Here is a 16,588-nt window from a genome sequence, read left to right as displayed (position 1 = left end):
TGACCTTGCTCAAATTAGTGAATATTCGTGATGATTGGGACCTACAACGAGAACACTTGCAAAATGGCAAAAGTGCTAAGTAAAACAAGCATTGTCAAAGCAACTCGCTTTGCCTTTTGTAAGATGCACATGGCTTTAGTAAAACTCTCAGAACACGGATTGCATGAGTAAATTTCAGGGGTAATGGAAGAAATGTCCTACACCTCTAACCCTGTCAAAGTCACTGGGGTAACTCTGGCCCGAAAACGGTGCTAAAGTTCCAGGGGGCATATTATCAAGCACGGCGTTAACATTATCGCCTCTTTAGCGGCAGAAAAACTGCAGCTAAAGCGGAGATAATGGGTTTGATAATACTCCGTAGAGAATTCCCATAGAAGCCCATGTTCACCCCAGAACATGGGCTTCTATGGGAATTTACAAGGGTGCATTATCAAGCGCATTATCGCCTCTTTAGCAGCAGTTTTCTGCTTCTAAAGTGGCAAACATTTATACATCGAGCAATAAGTAAGTCCAAGTCCCAAATATGGGGTAAAAGGCCGCTTTACTGGACAGGTAGGCAGTACAATATACTTTAGCATACAGATTATAATACAAACATGTTCCAACCTGACACCCCCCGCCCCTAAGCATTATCCCCTTAGCAACTATTACCCAACCTTGTTCGGCTTGATCCTCCTCCCCAAACCCCTATCTCCAGCCCCTGCCTACCTCTTGCCTCCCACTTCTCTCCCTTGTTTCCCTCTGTCCGAAGTAATTCCTAATGCCCCAACCCTTCCTGCCTGTCTTTATCTCCTCCAACTCTGCCACCAGGAAAAACCCTAACTCATACGTTTTTCCTGTCCCCCCTTATTAATTCATCCTGCTATGGAAAAACTGGACATTTGTCATCAGTTCGAAATAAATAAAATTTGCAAGCACCACTGTCGCCCAACAGGAGCAAACTTTACTAGCATCAACAACATTACCATTTTCTTCCCAAACAATACATGCTGTCGCCAAACAGTTAATAATTATCATCAGCTAAATATCACTAACAAAACTACCACCAGAAACTAGACTATTAAATACTGGTAGGATAGGGAGAGATTGGAGAGTTGGGGGGGTGGATGGAGGTAGATGGGAGAAAGAACATAAGGAAAACACTATCTGCTACTTAATAATGCATCTTTGAGTACAGAAAACCTTCCAAGATCTGAAAAAAGTGTGCAAATCAGTACTGTCGCTGTAACAGTCTAACCTCAACACCATGTGTGCAAATTCAATTTTTTTTAAATCATTTCCCTTATATTTAGCAGATAAATTTTGTTCCCAATGAAAGACAAGTGAACACCCTCATGTCTAAAAAAAGGATAATCCTCTTTAGTAATCTCACTATGTATTAACCAATGTATGCTATTGATATAACAAAAACGTTGTAACTTGATTAACTTTCCTTCTTCCTCGCTCTACGGCAGTGTATCTGTCCGCCCCTCTCCATATTCTGCGAGGCATCAGAGCGGTTAAGATGATTGTCGTGTTGGGCCAGGTCTTTGAGATACGTTCCAAATCTGTTTTGATTTTTCTATCAAGAGTCCTAACACAGACAATTGCACCAAATCATTTTCCACAAGGTGTAATATGACCACTTCAGGCTTGTTCTTTGCAGATAATTCACTCATTAACAGCATGAGGTGGCCCCATTTCATGCCGCTCTTCCCCCACCGAGACAGCACCACATCTTCTGAAGAGAAACCTAAGTTTCTCCCAAAATGACGCTTTTCCGCTTGCTTAGCAGCCCACTTGATGAGTGCCCAATATTTCATACTTGATGCTGGGGCATTGTTGAACCTACCACAGAACCTGAAAAGAAAAAAATAATAATATCCTCCCGATTAACTGTCATGTTCCAATTGTCTAATGTAACGAAGGCAACAATCCGAAGACCACTGCCCCAGTTTTTTAACATCACTAATAGAAAACCATCATTGTGCTGCCTCTGACGCTGCCCCAATCCGAAAGGAGTGTGTACCAAATTGGCTTGGATCCTTTCCTATTTTTATTAATGTCTTCCTCACAATAGCTAACAATTGTGATGCCTTCAGTGGAGAACCATCCTGGTGCCGAAAAATAAAAGTTGAATTTGCAACTCCTATTGTTAAAAATTCCAACTATGCCTATCTAGGGCATAAAATACCACCTATGGCCTGTAGAATTATTTTTGAACCCTTGGCAGTCTGGTCAGTTTTTGAATGTTCAAGAAAAAATTGTATATCTGCCTGCCTCAAAGACACATTGTTTGTTTTCAGGTCATCATTAGTAGCATTTCCTAATAATTTCGATACCCTAAATGCCCCAAAAAAGAGCCAAATCATGCACAATTTAAACAAGTGGAATTCAAATGCGGAGAAACAAATCTCTTGAATATTAACAATCAATTGATATAACATCCTTATCGAAATTAGCTCTCTTTTGCATAGCCCTTTCTTTTTAGTCTTTGCCCATCTCTGCAATATTCTTTGCCCATTTCACCCGCAGATGGTTCATAACCCCAAAAGAACTTTCCGTAAAAGGCTATACCAGCTAATTTACAAGCTATTGTAGTGGACGAAATGTTCTTGCTGATGTTATGCATAATAAAGTTAGCTACATACTCTCTTTGTAGTTGTATCCCAGCTCTATTGAAAGGTCTATACTTAGCACCTGAGTCTATGAACTCCAGCCAAGATCTTCTGTAAGCCAGTTTAGTGCTGTTTGTTAATGAATTCTCGATGAGCTGATAAATGTTCACATTGCCAAATTCCATATCTCATTGGGTATCTGAGTCTTCCGTAATTCTTCTCCGGGCGCCAAACCACGGAATCTCTCCCACTGAAAACGTGATAGGGCATCTGCGATATCATTCTCTATTCCTGCAATATGTTTAACCTTAAATGTTATGTTAAACTTTAAACAACCTAGCATAAAGGTTTGCAGTAACTTCAACATCTGTTTGTATTTGGCTTTTTGACCGTTGACTAAATCAACTACTGTCTTTTTGTCTACATTGAATAGTACATTCTTGTTAGCCAGCTTATTTCCCCACACGGCTACAGCTACTATCAGCGGAAAAAATTCCAAAAGGCTATGCTTTTCTTCTCAAACAACCAACTGGCCGGTCATTTTTCCGCACACCACTTTCCTTCCCAAAAAAGGCCGAAACCATTGGCACCGGATGCATCAGAAAATAGTTGCATTAGCCAGATGAAATCATCCTATCGTGACCATAGTGTTACCCCGTTAAATTCTGACAAAAAAGTGGACCACACTTCAAAATCTGCTCGCATTTGTGCCGTAATCCTGATCCTATGGTGTGGAAGTTTTGCACCTGACATAGAAAAACTCAAACGCCTACAAAAAGACCTGCCTGCACGTATGACTTTGCATGCAAAGTTAAGATGACCCAGCAAGCATTGGGCTTCCACTAATGGTAATTTATCAACAGAGCATGCATGATCCAATAACCTGGATATTTCTTCTATTTTCGTCTGAGGGAGCCTGGCCTGCATCTTGTTAGTATCAATTTCATTTCCAAGATATGTAATGCAACAGCTGGGGCTCTCAGTTTTATCTTCTGCTAGAGGCACACCCATGTCTTTTGCGAACATCTTGAATTGTTGTAGCGCCCATCCACATTGTTGGGAATTTGCTTTACCCATAAAAAGAAAATCATCAAGGTAATGTGTGACTCCAGTGTGCCCAGTACAAAAAGAAAAACACCACTGAAGAAAAGAGCTAAAGGATTCAAGCAAATTGGATGATATTGCGCAGCCCATGGGAAGTGTCTTGTCCACAAAGGATTTTCCCTCAAAAAAGATCCCAAGCAATGAAAAATCAGATGGATGAACTGGCAAGAGCCTGAAGACTGATTTAATCTTGCATTTTGCCAATTCTGACTTTTCCCCCAAATCTCTAATCATTGCTAATCATTTGAAACTCGCCTTTAGCCTTTTTGGGAACTACGCCTAAAGGCGAGACAATTAGGTTCTCTAAAGGCCAACAATTAAAAGGCCCTGCCATTCTACCTTCTTGTACTTCTGTTAGTAGTTTTTTCCTCACTTATGGGGTTATTAGGATGGAGGATTTTCCGCATCCTCCGGCCCGGAGGATGCGGAAAATCCGCAGCGGACCCACCAAAGACCCACCGCCACATTAGGATGGCTGGTGGGTCCTGGTTTCCGTCCGCAGCTTTTCCGCCGCGGTTGGCTTACAACCGCGGCGGAAAAGCTCTAATCTGGTGACGGTGTCTCTCAGACACCATCAGCCAGATTAGGATGGGATGTGAAACATGCTTTTCCGCGGCGGCTTTTCCGCCGTGGAAAAGCAAGTGTAACTTCACTGCGGGGGCCCGTTGTGGGCTCCCTAGGTGAAGAGGGGGTGGGGGGTGCACATGGGGGGGTACCTATGGTACCCCCCTGCATTTGTATGCGGAAAGCGGCAGGCACCACGCGGTGCCTGCCTCTTTCTGCATCCAAATGCAACACCTGCATTTTTAACATTGCCGCGGGTGCAGCTTGAAGCCGCTCCCGCCGCAATGTTAAAAATAGAGGATGTGACCGCCAGGGTGGCGGTCACATCCTAATTGCACAGGAGGGAACTCCGCATGCCATGCAGAGGTTCCCTCCTGCTCTGGGGTCGCGGACGGACGCAAGTCCGTCCGCGATCCTAATGAGGCCCTATATGTGGAAATGTATTTGCTGATTTCAAATTTTGACAAATCTACAGCCTCAAGACCCTTGATATCCCAACTTAAAGCCCTCCTTGAAATCCCATTCCAAAAAAGCAGCTTCCTGTGTATCGGGATAGAATGCTAGCCATTTACAAAAATTGTCCACCCTGATTGGAGTAGAAGCCCTTGTTTCCAGACTGAAACGCATGACCTCTTCCTCTGTGTGGAAAACCACTTCCCCAAATCGCCTGTTCTCCGAAACATTGCATAACTGCATGTTTACCCCCGCACTTGGAGCATTCGTGTTTATATTTACAAGGATTCTTCGCACAGTACCCTTTATTGAAGCTCCAGCATGCTCCGGAGACAATTGTTTAAGGTCTGTTCCAAACTCCCCCCCCCCAGGGTGGGTCTACTCTGAAAGGGCCGATAAGGAGCTGCTAATCCGGTTGCCGTGTGCATGGATGGTGGGGACCTTTGGGGGTACATCCATTGGACCCAAATTTCATTATCAACTTACCCCCACGGCTTTTCCGGCAATAAAACTAGTCTGGCCCTAAACTCTTAATCTAAATCTTAATCTAAAAAGAGGTAAGGAACGTTGTGTGTTCTTTTGCAATCTTGCAGAGGAATCTCCAAGGGCTTGAACTGAACTTGCCTCCTGCCTGAAGTCTCAGGGTTACAAGACTTTATAACAATAATAATAATAATAATCCACATTTGTAGAGCGCACAATCACACGTAAGGGTCTCTAGGCGCTGGGGGCCGTCGGGAAGATTAAGCAAGCTATTGCCCAGAGTCACATGGTGCTGGGCTAATCTGCCGCTGGTGCTGGGGATCGAACCATGATCCCCAGATTCCGGAGTCAGTCGCCCTAGCCGTGGTGCCACACCTCTTCCTTACCCCCCAGCTGCCCTGAATTCCCTTGCTGTGGAATTCTGCCTGCAGAGAGGTGCCTACTGTTTTTTGGGCCCTCTGAGAGACTGTGAGTCACTGGGAGCTGGAAGCGCTACGCAACAGGGAGACGCGTGTCGCCGCTGCAGCAGTTGCGGCTCAGAAGTTATCGAGTCGCATCTCATCGAGACTCCATTTTCTCGCATCGCACCGGATCGTCGCATTGCAACGCCATCTTGTCGCATCGCACAGGATCACAGTAAGAAACTGATGCATCATCTCCTCTCCGGTAAGGAACCGACGAATCGCCTCCCCTGCGCTGCAGTAAGGAACCGAAGCATCACCTCCCCCGAAGCAAGGAACCAACACATAACCTTCCCTGCGACCCTTTTGTTTGTATTGCGTGACGCATCCAAGGTACTTTGAGAGTAATTTATCAAAATGTTCTCCCTGAGCACTCAATGAATATTAATAATGTCCACATATAAGCAATACTTTCTAAAAAAGTTATCATCCGTTTGGCATGGTCCAAATCAACAGTTCATATTCTGCTTCCGTTTAATCCCAGCTCTCAAGTTCCTTGTATTCCAAGATATTTTTATTTGTTCAAATTCACATCCAAAGATAAGCAGCCAACACTTGTTTCGTCGTGCTAAAGTTGAGCACCTTGACTTCCTCAGGGCTGTTCTGAAACTACAGTTCAAACATAAAGTCGTCAGTTCATACACTGCAATCCTCCTCAACCAAATACCGTATAACAGATATCCACCGCCGTACGCTCTCAGTAATCTTGTTAGATTGCTGCCGGTAATTCCCCATAGCTTCAAGTATTCCGTATTCAAATATCCTCTACTCTCTTCTTTTCGAGAGTGTTAAAATACCATCAAGTACAGGTTCCAGTATCTATACGACTCCCATCTTCTACAAAAACAATAGTCCAATATCCTCATCTCTCTGCAGTCTGAGAGTATTAAAGTGACATCGAGTACGGGTTCCAGTATCTATGGATGTGGCTGGCTGCCATGTAAGAGAGGACATGGTTTGCAGAAGACGGGACCCGCATAGATACTGGATCCCGTACTCGATGTCACTTTAATACTCTTGGAGTATTAAATATTCGTTGAGTGCTCTGGGAGAACATTTTGATTAATTACTGTCTACTCTTGTGGATAGAGGTGGGCTTGCATGTTAACCAAACCCTTCTTCCTTTGCAGCACTGTGAAATACTTCTGATTATTATACTTTCCCCGGATGTGTAGAGCACCCTGGAAGTAACTGGTTACCAATTAGCTTGGTGTACTTTGAGAGTAAAGTGTTGCATTTACCATCTACGTTGAACTGAACCATTTCTACCATTTTAAAAGCCTATTTTGGATTACAGTATTGTGAATTTTTGTCATTTGGCCTTGTGTTAAGTACAGTAAAGATTACTTATTTTTCTAAACTGGTGTGGTGTCCATTTGTAGTGTTTTCACTGTATTACTGAATGTGTTCATAAATGCTTTACACACTACCTCCGAGATAAGTCTGTCTGCTCATGCCAATCTACCAAGGGGGTGAGCAGGGGTTATTTTAGAAGTGTACCCCCTTACCCTGACTAGAAGCAAGGGTCCCCATTTGGTCAAAGGTACCTACCTCTGCCAACTAGAGACACCCAGTTCTAACACATGGTACAACGTATTTAGTCTCTAAGCACTATTTTCTTTTAGGCGAGTTTCTCTTGCTGTAGGAGGGTCTCTCATGAGGAGTTGTGACCACTAGTTTGTTTAACTCGTAACAAACGGGGAGCTCTTCAGGGGCCATCGTACCCACTTGGGCATTATTATTTATTATTTACAAGAGGTTACTTAGCGTTGAGGATTTACTCTTATTTAGTATCCTTGCATAAGTTTTCTTTTGAATGGTGAGATTTTGTTATACCTCTTGAAGGACATTGTGTATGTAGGACATTGATCCACTTAAATACTTTCTGAACATTGATAGCAAATTATGATTGGCTTGTCATATATGTTACTGTTGAGATCAGTGAACATCTATCTATTTAATTGGGCTAAATTCGACAATACAGCGACAAACTCGCAGGAATAACTGTATGAGGTCAGGACATGTGTACAGGTTACCCCATTTTGTGTGATGAGAGTGAGTGGCATAATATTTCTCATTCACTATGCTTTTTACTCACAATGTGATTATGTTTGTGAATAAGAGCGCGTTTTTTCTCATTTGATGAATTTTGCCTTATTATATTTGATATCTATAAGCATAAATTGTTGCTTTGATTATGATTATTTTCATTGCAAAATGTGTCCTATCAAATGAGTATTGTTTTATTTCAAAGACCATTTAGTATGAGGACTGGTTCTAAATACCTATGACAAAATGGCCAATCCCGTGAACATGATATGTCACTCTTTCTATGTTTTCATTTTTCGAATTGTTTTCTTTCTTTGTCTTTCACGTTTTTCACGTATTGCACGTATTTTAAAAGTATATGTCAGTAAATATTAAATTGATGGAACCTGTGATCAAGGCGTTCACGTCAAAACCCATTGGGTTTTGTTGGCTTGGCACCGTTAAATTGATAAAATTCGAAGGTTCCCCCTACTGGGAGGAGAACAATCCAGTGCACTACAAAGTGGACCGTAGTCTTATTCCATGAGCAAGTGAATCACAAGTATATATTGATCATTTCCAAGTTTAATTTTAACGTTGTTGAATATTCTCATATATTCATATAGAAGTATGGTGCAATTAGATAAGTCTAGCACTGTTACGACTACATTGGGAAATAAGAAAATTCTTGAAGCTGGCAAACGGGGTGACTGCCATGATCAGCGACCTAACATATCCATACTTTCTGACAAAGGTCATGCACAAAAAGAAGAGAGAACTAGATCTGCAGTTTCAGGCGTGGAAAGTAGTAAACTAGGGACTGAACAAGTGTCTGGAATAAATACCAGCAAAGGGGTATTCTGAGGAGATGAATAATTTACAAACACTTAACCTCCTCCAAGCGGCAACAACATACACTGTCATCTTAGTTGACGTTCCCCAACTTTCACCAGCAACTGTAGAAAACTGGCCTGACTTAAGAAATAAGACTATTAATTGGTTGGGTAAAAGGACAGGTCTAACAAATGCTCTTTTCAAAGAATTTAAGATGGTGAGGAGGGTGGCCTGGGTGGGCAAATGTAATAAAGCCTGTGAAGGCCATTGCATAGTGCTCTCGTTAGGCTCACTGGCCTAGTTGGGAAAGTCCCATTAAGAATGCACAGATTAAACACATTTAATACCAGAATCCAAGTGCGTCCCTTGGGGTTTGTCTACCCACCAAATACCACTAATACCCCAGTTAACCATGGTAAGCAAGGCTGGAGACAGGAGGGACCGGGTTACACTGTGGCCGTGTCAAACAGATTTGGTCCCCTTACTTCTTTAGATGAGAATGATTGACACCCAATCATAAGGGGTCGCCTTGCATTTGAGCATACTTTAAAAACTGATAACCTGGCTAATACCACTTTGCAGAACAGGGCCATGGAAATACGAGAGGTTGAATTGGAAAGTACCTTAGGTAATGCCAGTGGTCTCACGAACCAAATTGATAATAAATCTGGGTCATGCAGAATCCTGTTCTGGAATGTGGCAGGCCTAAGGAACAAGGCAAACGATCCAGTATGACAAATTTATATTGACAAATTCGACGTCCTGTGTCTACCGGAGACCTGGGTCATCGATAGTATACATATAAATGGGTACAAGACATTTCACACTTCAGCGATTCAATCTCCTAGTGGTAGGCCAAAAGGAGGATTATGTGTCTATATCTTGAATCGGCTGGCCACACATAAGAGTGTGATGGTTAGTTCTGAAATGTATTACCAAACGGTTTTAATACAGACGGATTGTAATAATGCATTGCTTCTCGTAAATTTCTATAATAACATTCAAATAGCCCACTTGGGATCCATACTAGAGAAGCTCAGTAGAGATATCGCTTATTCAGAATTAAATTCCAACGCTGAAACTATACCTATTTAGGGTTGGGATTTTAATACTAGTCTGTGTCCATTGGTGGGTGGCGGGAAGTGTGGTTTAACCTTGGATAATGATGACCCATCATTTCACTTCCAACACACTACAAAAGGCGACCAGTTTAATGAAATTATGTTTAAACATGATTTGGGATTTTCTAACCGCCTGTGCACGCCTATGGTGGAGTTTAATTACACATTTATAGGGAGAGGTGCTAAATTACTTATTGATTTTATCATCATCCCATATCGCTATGCTAGCTATATAAAGGCCTTTGATACCCACCATTATGTCATGAGTGACCACTTGGCCATTAGTGTGAACATAAAAGTTCCAAGCCGGGTGTCTAAAAATACTCGTAATAGAATAGCATGGGTGCAGGACATAGAACTAGGGAGAAAAAATGGATATGCTATCCGTTGGGGAAGCAGGGACCATATAAAATTAAGTACTGAGACAGTAGCAAAGGCATTAGATCAAATCTTAAAAATTCCTAAGTGACAGCCCAACACATGACAATGTTTGAACTGCTTTTCATAATATTACTGAGGTTGTTAGAACCATCTTATTTAAAGATCCTAAGGGTACTTGCAATACAAGAAAGGCTGGTTCGATAAAAATTGCACTAGAAGTTATTGTAACTTGAAGAAGGCCTTACATAGTGAGGCGAGAGACATGACTGAGATAAGGGTATGTAGAAAACTGTATCACGAAGCACGGAAAAATAGGATATCATCGTTGAAAGATAACGCCTGGAAGGACCTTATTGAGGCTGCTGAGTCTAAAGATAGCACGAAATTTTGGGCTGTGGTAAATGCACCTTTCCTTGCCAACAAAATAGATGAACCAACCATCGAGTTGGCAATAGCAGAACAGACCAGGATTGACTTCTTTTCCAAAGTATATGCAAGACAGAAGTCTAACAAAGAAGCCTTTGAGAGGCCCGAAATAGGGAATGTAGACCAGGCCTTCCTACCTAATAAACGTGATATCTTGCTTCATGACGTAACTGCCGCAGTTAAAGCAAGTAAGAGTGGTAAAGCCGCTGGCCCTGACAGGATACCAATTGACCTATATAAGTCAAATCTGAAGGTTTGGGCCCCCATTTTAACTAGAGTTTTACAAGTGGATTGGCGAAAGAAGTTTTATTACTACATGGTCCGAATCCATCATAGTACCCATTTTTAAAAAGGGCGATCAAGAGAACCCTGCTTCCAATTGCCCAATATCTTTGTTGGATTCTTTGACGAAGGTGGCGGGCAGGATTGTCCTAGAAAGACTATAGGGATGGACTGAAGAAAAAGGAATTTTAAGCAACATTCAATATGGCTTTAGAGCTGGTTTAGGAACTAACGAGCAGATTTTGAATTTAAGTATTTTAATTGGTAAATATACTAAGGCCAAAGCAGGGAATTTTTATTTGGCCTTTGTAGCTCTTTCCGCAGCTTTTGATTGTGTTGTTCACGAGAAATTGTGGGGTGTTTTAAATGAATTGAAAGTTAACACTGTTTTAATCCAGTTTTTTAAACAGCTGTATACTGGAGCAACTGCAAAGGTCTGTTACGGTACTGAGGGCGACTTGACTGCCTCATTTAAAATAGAACGAGGTGTAAGGCAGGGATGCGTATTGGCACCACTCCTATTCTCCTTATACACCAACGCCTTAGAACAGGAGTTGGTGTCACATACTAGGGATCCTCCATCTGTAAATTGCCGTCCAATCGCATCTCTCCTTTATGCTGACGATGCCGTCCTCATGTCCCGTACTCAAATAGGATTACAAAGGGCCCTTTCTTTTTATACTAGTTTTATGGATAGGCTTGGCCTAAAACTAAATGCCCAGAAAAGCTTTGTGATGTCATGTGAGACAATTAAAAATAAGAATAGAAGCTTTCAGGCGGGGGGAATAAAGTGGAGACCATCCCTGCATTCAGTTATCTGGGCGTAATTTTTGATAATTCTGGCTCTTGGGCACCAGCAGTTAAAGCTAGGTCCTTAGTTTTTATGAAGTTTATTGCAGCCCTCCTTAATTTCTCTTAAAAATTAGGGGAAAAGGCCACCAGAAATGTTATTAAAGATATATCGAGCAAAGTGCGTGAGTATGGCAATCTATGGGGCAGGAATCTGGGGATTCCAAGACTGTACTATAATTCAGCGCACGGAAAACATCTTTCTGAGGTCCCTTTTAAATGTTTCCAAATTGGGCACTAGTTTTTATTGCCATTCCGAGCTTGCTGTTACATATATTTCCGATTTGATTAAGGCACAGCCAGTTTTGTTATGGCATAGAATTTGGACCACAGTGAGTGCTGGACTTAACAGGGAAATAATAAGGGACTCAATGAGACTAGATAATGTTCGTAACATTTTATGGCTGAATATGTTGAAAATTTTATGCCGGACATTGGCCACCCAGAGTATTTTACCATGCCCGATAGTATGAATGCTATACAACGAAAAGATTTTTTAAAAGTTGTTATGACTCACCTTGAAGAAAATAGGTTACCACTTGAGTTGAATAAACCCATGGTGATCTGTCATCAACGATCATCACGACCTCCAATATTCAACCATATTTGCCGTATGTTTCGGGCGGATACGACTGATGACTGGTCAAGAGAATTATGCTGATGTCCCTGTGATAAAGTATCTCAACAAAGCACAATGCATGTGGTCTTATTTTGTAAGTTGTATATTAATGAGAGGCAAAGATGGTTAAAACTACTTTTAAAACAGGGAGGATGGAGGCAATGTCGCCCTGCTTTCATACATTTACAGATGCTCGAAAGTTATTATTGTATTGGTTCTATGGTGGGCTTCCTAAAGAATGGATTGAAGACAAGGAAAGCTGTTAACATCTGAACTTTAGGTAACGTGCTTTTAAATGTCTACCCAAGGGAACCATAACATGTATCTAAATATATTATGAACATTTCTAGAACTCCCTACAGCTGTTCATAAATGAGCATTTGTAATGTAATATATGATAACGTACTGTCTCTTTTTATATGTTTGCTTTATGATTTTAATTTTCAAAATCAAATAAAGCTTGTTTTGATTGCTTGATTGATTGACTTACAAGTAAACTAAATGTGTCAGTTATGTGTAGTACAATTTTACAGAGCATAGGAACTGGTTAGCAGAGAAAAGGTGCCAACAAAAATGGGTTTAGTTACAGAAAGCAAAAAATCTGGAGGGGACCCACTAAAAAGGGCCAGGTCCAACATGATTGGTTGTGAGGGTTGAGGACACTTCCCAAGAAAGAAAACAGCTTTCTTACAGGGAAGTACTGTTTTTGTAGTATCTGGCCACCTGACAGAAGACCAAAGCAAGAGATTGCCAGCCAGACCATATGTCAGCTATGTCATATTTTAACTTAAGGCAGATTTTTGGATATCTTGCGTGCCACTGCTCCCTGACCCAACAAGGATTTTGCTGATCCAGTGAGCTACAAGAGGAGCATGAGGACTACAAGAGGAGCTGCATACAAATTGAATATGGTGGGACTCAAAGAGGAGCCCTGGAGACCTCCACAAAAGATCTGAGTTGCCAAATTTAACCAAATTCATGTTATACACCTGTAGTCCTTTCACTAGTGTATCATGACAGTACCAAAAGCCGAGGAGAAATCTAAGCGAATTAGGGCAGCTGCATCTCCCTGATTGAGAATACTTCGAAGCACATTTTGCATTCCTGCCTGTTCTATATCCATGCAATAAGATGCCCTAATCCTAGAGTGAACTGAGGTAAGAAGGGAATTATTCTCAGTAAACTTAGACATCTGAGTACTCCTTTTTTCCATCATCTTGGTGAAATGTAACAAGGAAAAGGGCCTGTAATTACAAGGTGGTGTCTAAAGAAGGATTTATGAGGAACAGGACAATACAGGTCTTTTTCCAATCAGAGGGATGGAAGCCAGTGTTGAAAGTCCGATCAAGTTACAAATGACAGGGGCCACTGAGACCACGTCCAGATGTACTATGAAAGAGGAGCATGAATTTTCTGGAGAACCCGGTTTATGGATGTCATAATCTCGTGTGTGTGACAGTGACGGTTTGAAAACCAGTGAGATGATTAAGAATATCAACAAAAGAGATGTTGAGGTCATAACTGGAGCTTGTTGCTGCATCCCGATGGGACGTTCCACTGGTTGAGGCAGGAAAGATAATATCATATAGCAGTAGTGGTGCAGTGTTTGACTTCAACATGTGCATTTCAAAGATATTTGTGACATTCATTGTCTCTATAGATTTCTGAGTATACATCTGTAATGAAAAAACATTTTGAACTTTTACCAGTAGCATTGTAAGAGGTTTTTGGGCATGTAGGGAATAGAAATAACATAAAGTAGCTGCTTGAACAGTTTGAAAATTAATTTTATTTTGCACTGGTTGAGAAATTTAGGAAACAATGTGCACTGAAATCATTGTCCTGCACACTCATCTTCCCTTTTGACTGAACATCATAATGTGTAAATGTTATGTACTTGATTATTTAAAGAAATGTAAGGATCTCATGTCTGGTAATCCTTTTGAATCCCATGAAAATCCAAAATTTGCTCCAATCATAGAGAAATCCTTCAGAGCAAATGGTTAACTTTCAAAACCCAGGGATTGTGAAATGAGCCCTGGAAGATTTACAAGAGATATTTTCTGGCTTTGTAAATATAAACATGATTTAAGGTTGTATCTTTAAGATAAAAAGCATTGGGCTACACTCAGCATGCTCCACTTATTAGGTTGCGTATATACTACGTGCATCTCTGGGCCTTTTAAACACAAAGAACAGATTGTATACATTACTTATTCTCCAAAGATATAATTTATTTTTCTGCTGTATCACAAAGCTGAGGAAGATGTGTTTTTCTCTGTCTTCTAGATGTGTGAACCTGAGAATCCATGCAAAGACAAAACTCACAAATGCCATAAATCAGCCGAATGCATCTACCTAGGCCATTTCAGTGATCCTGTATATAAGTGTGAATGCAGGACAGGATATGCCGGAGATGGCCTCATCTGTGGTGAAGACACAGATTTAGATGGATGGCCCAACAGTAATCTGATTTGTGCAGCAAATGCCACCTACCACTGTAGTAAGGTGAGTGACAACTGTGACGAAATGAAGAATAGCATATTTTGTATTCTGGCCACTCATTTCTCTGTATTATTTGAGTTGTATTTATAGCATCAACACCACTGCACAGCTACTTAAGGCAAAGGGTGCTAGTAATTATGTTGGGGAATAATGATAAACACAAGTTGGTAGTCAAGCAATCATTTTATGTTCCTCTACCTCAAATTGTAAATGTTTTGATAAATCAATGTCTCTGTGTTTGTGTATATGTTATGTTATGTACACATATAAACACATACATATATATTCATATAATATCTATCTCTCTCTCTCTCTCTCTCTCTCGCTTTCTCTCTCTCTATCGCTCTCTCTCTCTCTCTCTCTATATATATATATATATATATATATATATATATTCATTCACGGAAAAAACATAGGTTTCAGGTCTGATATAGTTAGGAATTATAGGAATTAGCATTTAAAAAACCTTGGAAATTCACTGAAAAAACTACAGGTTTTAGGGGTGTTATAGTTAACTGGACATTTCACTCGGACAAAATAATTGAAATTCCTCCGATATAGGGGTCGATTATGTTGGCGGTGAATATGCATCCTCCGGGCCGGTGGAAGCCACCGCCGGCCCGGAGGATGCGGATTCACCGCCGCGGACATTGCAAACACCCACCATGACATTAGGATGCTGGTGGGATCAGCGGCGGACTGCAAGTCTGTCCACCGCTGATCCGCGGTGAATGCACGCATATATGGTGGCGGTGTCTGCAAGGCACCGCCAGCCATATTAGGTTGCAGGCGTAAACATGCTTTTCCACGGCGGCTATTCTGCCGTGGAAAAGCATGTGGCATTTTGTGTTTGGGGGCCTGTTGCGGGCCCCCAGGGTTTCGGGGGTGCGGGGTGCACATGGGGGGTACCTATGGTCCCCCCTGCATTTACATGCACCAAGCGGCAGGCACCGCGCAGTGCCTGCCGCTTTGTGCATGTAAATGCAAAGTATGCATTTTTAATCTTGCGGCGGGTGCTACTTCAAGCAGCACCCGCCTTCCAGGTTAAAGATACGGGATGTGACCGCCAGGGTGGCGGTCACATCCTAATTGGTATGGAGGGACCGCCGCTGCCCCTGCGGACGGTCACACCACCTTGGTGTGGCAGACGGACGCAGGTCTGTCCGCCATCCTAATAGGCCTCTATATCTCGCGCACCCGCAATCCACTGCTGATGATGCCACATATTACATAATTCATGACATGGTCAGTGACACCACTGATGATATCTCAAATGATATCACTGATGACATCACTGATGACATCATCCAGTTAATGTGGTTTGCTTCGTTATTTAAATATGTATTATATATATAGCAATTTACATTGAAGAATGAGTGGATATATAAATATAAATGTTTGGATGGAGGATTTAGTAGCAGTGTAATTGACTGTTTACTTGACTAATTTATAGTGTCTCACTAAATATAGTGGATAGAGACTAAACTGTGTGAATATCTGTATCACTTTGTCAGTTGTTGTGTAGACTGCTTCTCCAGTTGGTTACTAGCTATGTGAAAGTCTATATTAGTTATTGACTAGTTAACTAAGTATTTGTATGAGAGAGTGAATGCGTGTGTGGTTCAGTGGGGGATGTGTGTCTGCCCAAAGATGTGTGAATAGTTGATTCAGTAGGTATATGAAGTTAAAACTACATGTTCTAACAGTTGTTTGGGTGAGTTAATATCTTTATGGGTATGGTGATGAGCAAATATATCTCTCAATGGTACATGTCCAACAAACTAGAAAAAAAAGGCAGTGTATGTGTCAGTTGTTGTATATAAATAAGTCTACATAAGACTCAATGATTGTATGAGTGACTGTATGGATAACTGTATACTT

At 41.4% G+C, this 16,588-nt stretch overlaps 1 protein-coding gene across 1 annotated transcript in view; it reads left to right on the top strand.

The window, feature by feature from the left end:
* Positions 1-16,588, top strand: part of THBS2 (thrombospondin 2) — a 728,644-nt gene that overhangs the window by 251,658 nt on the left and 460,398 nt on the right. Inside the window, exon 13 of the mRNA XM_086927100.1 lies at positions 14,492-14,710. Coding sequence (XP_086783226.1) covers positions 14,492-14,710 — 219 coding nt within the window. The remainder of the gene's footprint in view (positions 1-14,491; positions 14,711-16,588) is intronic.

This window comes from Lissotriton vulgaris, chromosome 6 (assembly GCF_964263255.1).
Source record: "Lissotriton vulgaris chromosome 6, aLisVul1.2, whole genome shotgun sequence".
NCBI classification, from domain to species: domain Eukaryota; kingdom Metazoa; phylum Chordata; class Amphibia; order Caudata; family Salamandridae; genus Lissotriton; species Lissotriton vulgaris.
The sequence above is the reverse complement of the archived record's forward strand: the minus strand, read 5'-3'. Positions and strand labels throughout refer to the sequence as shown.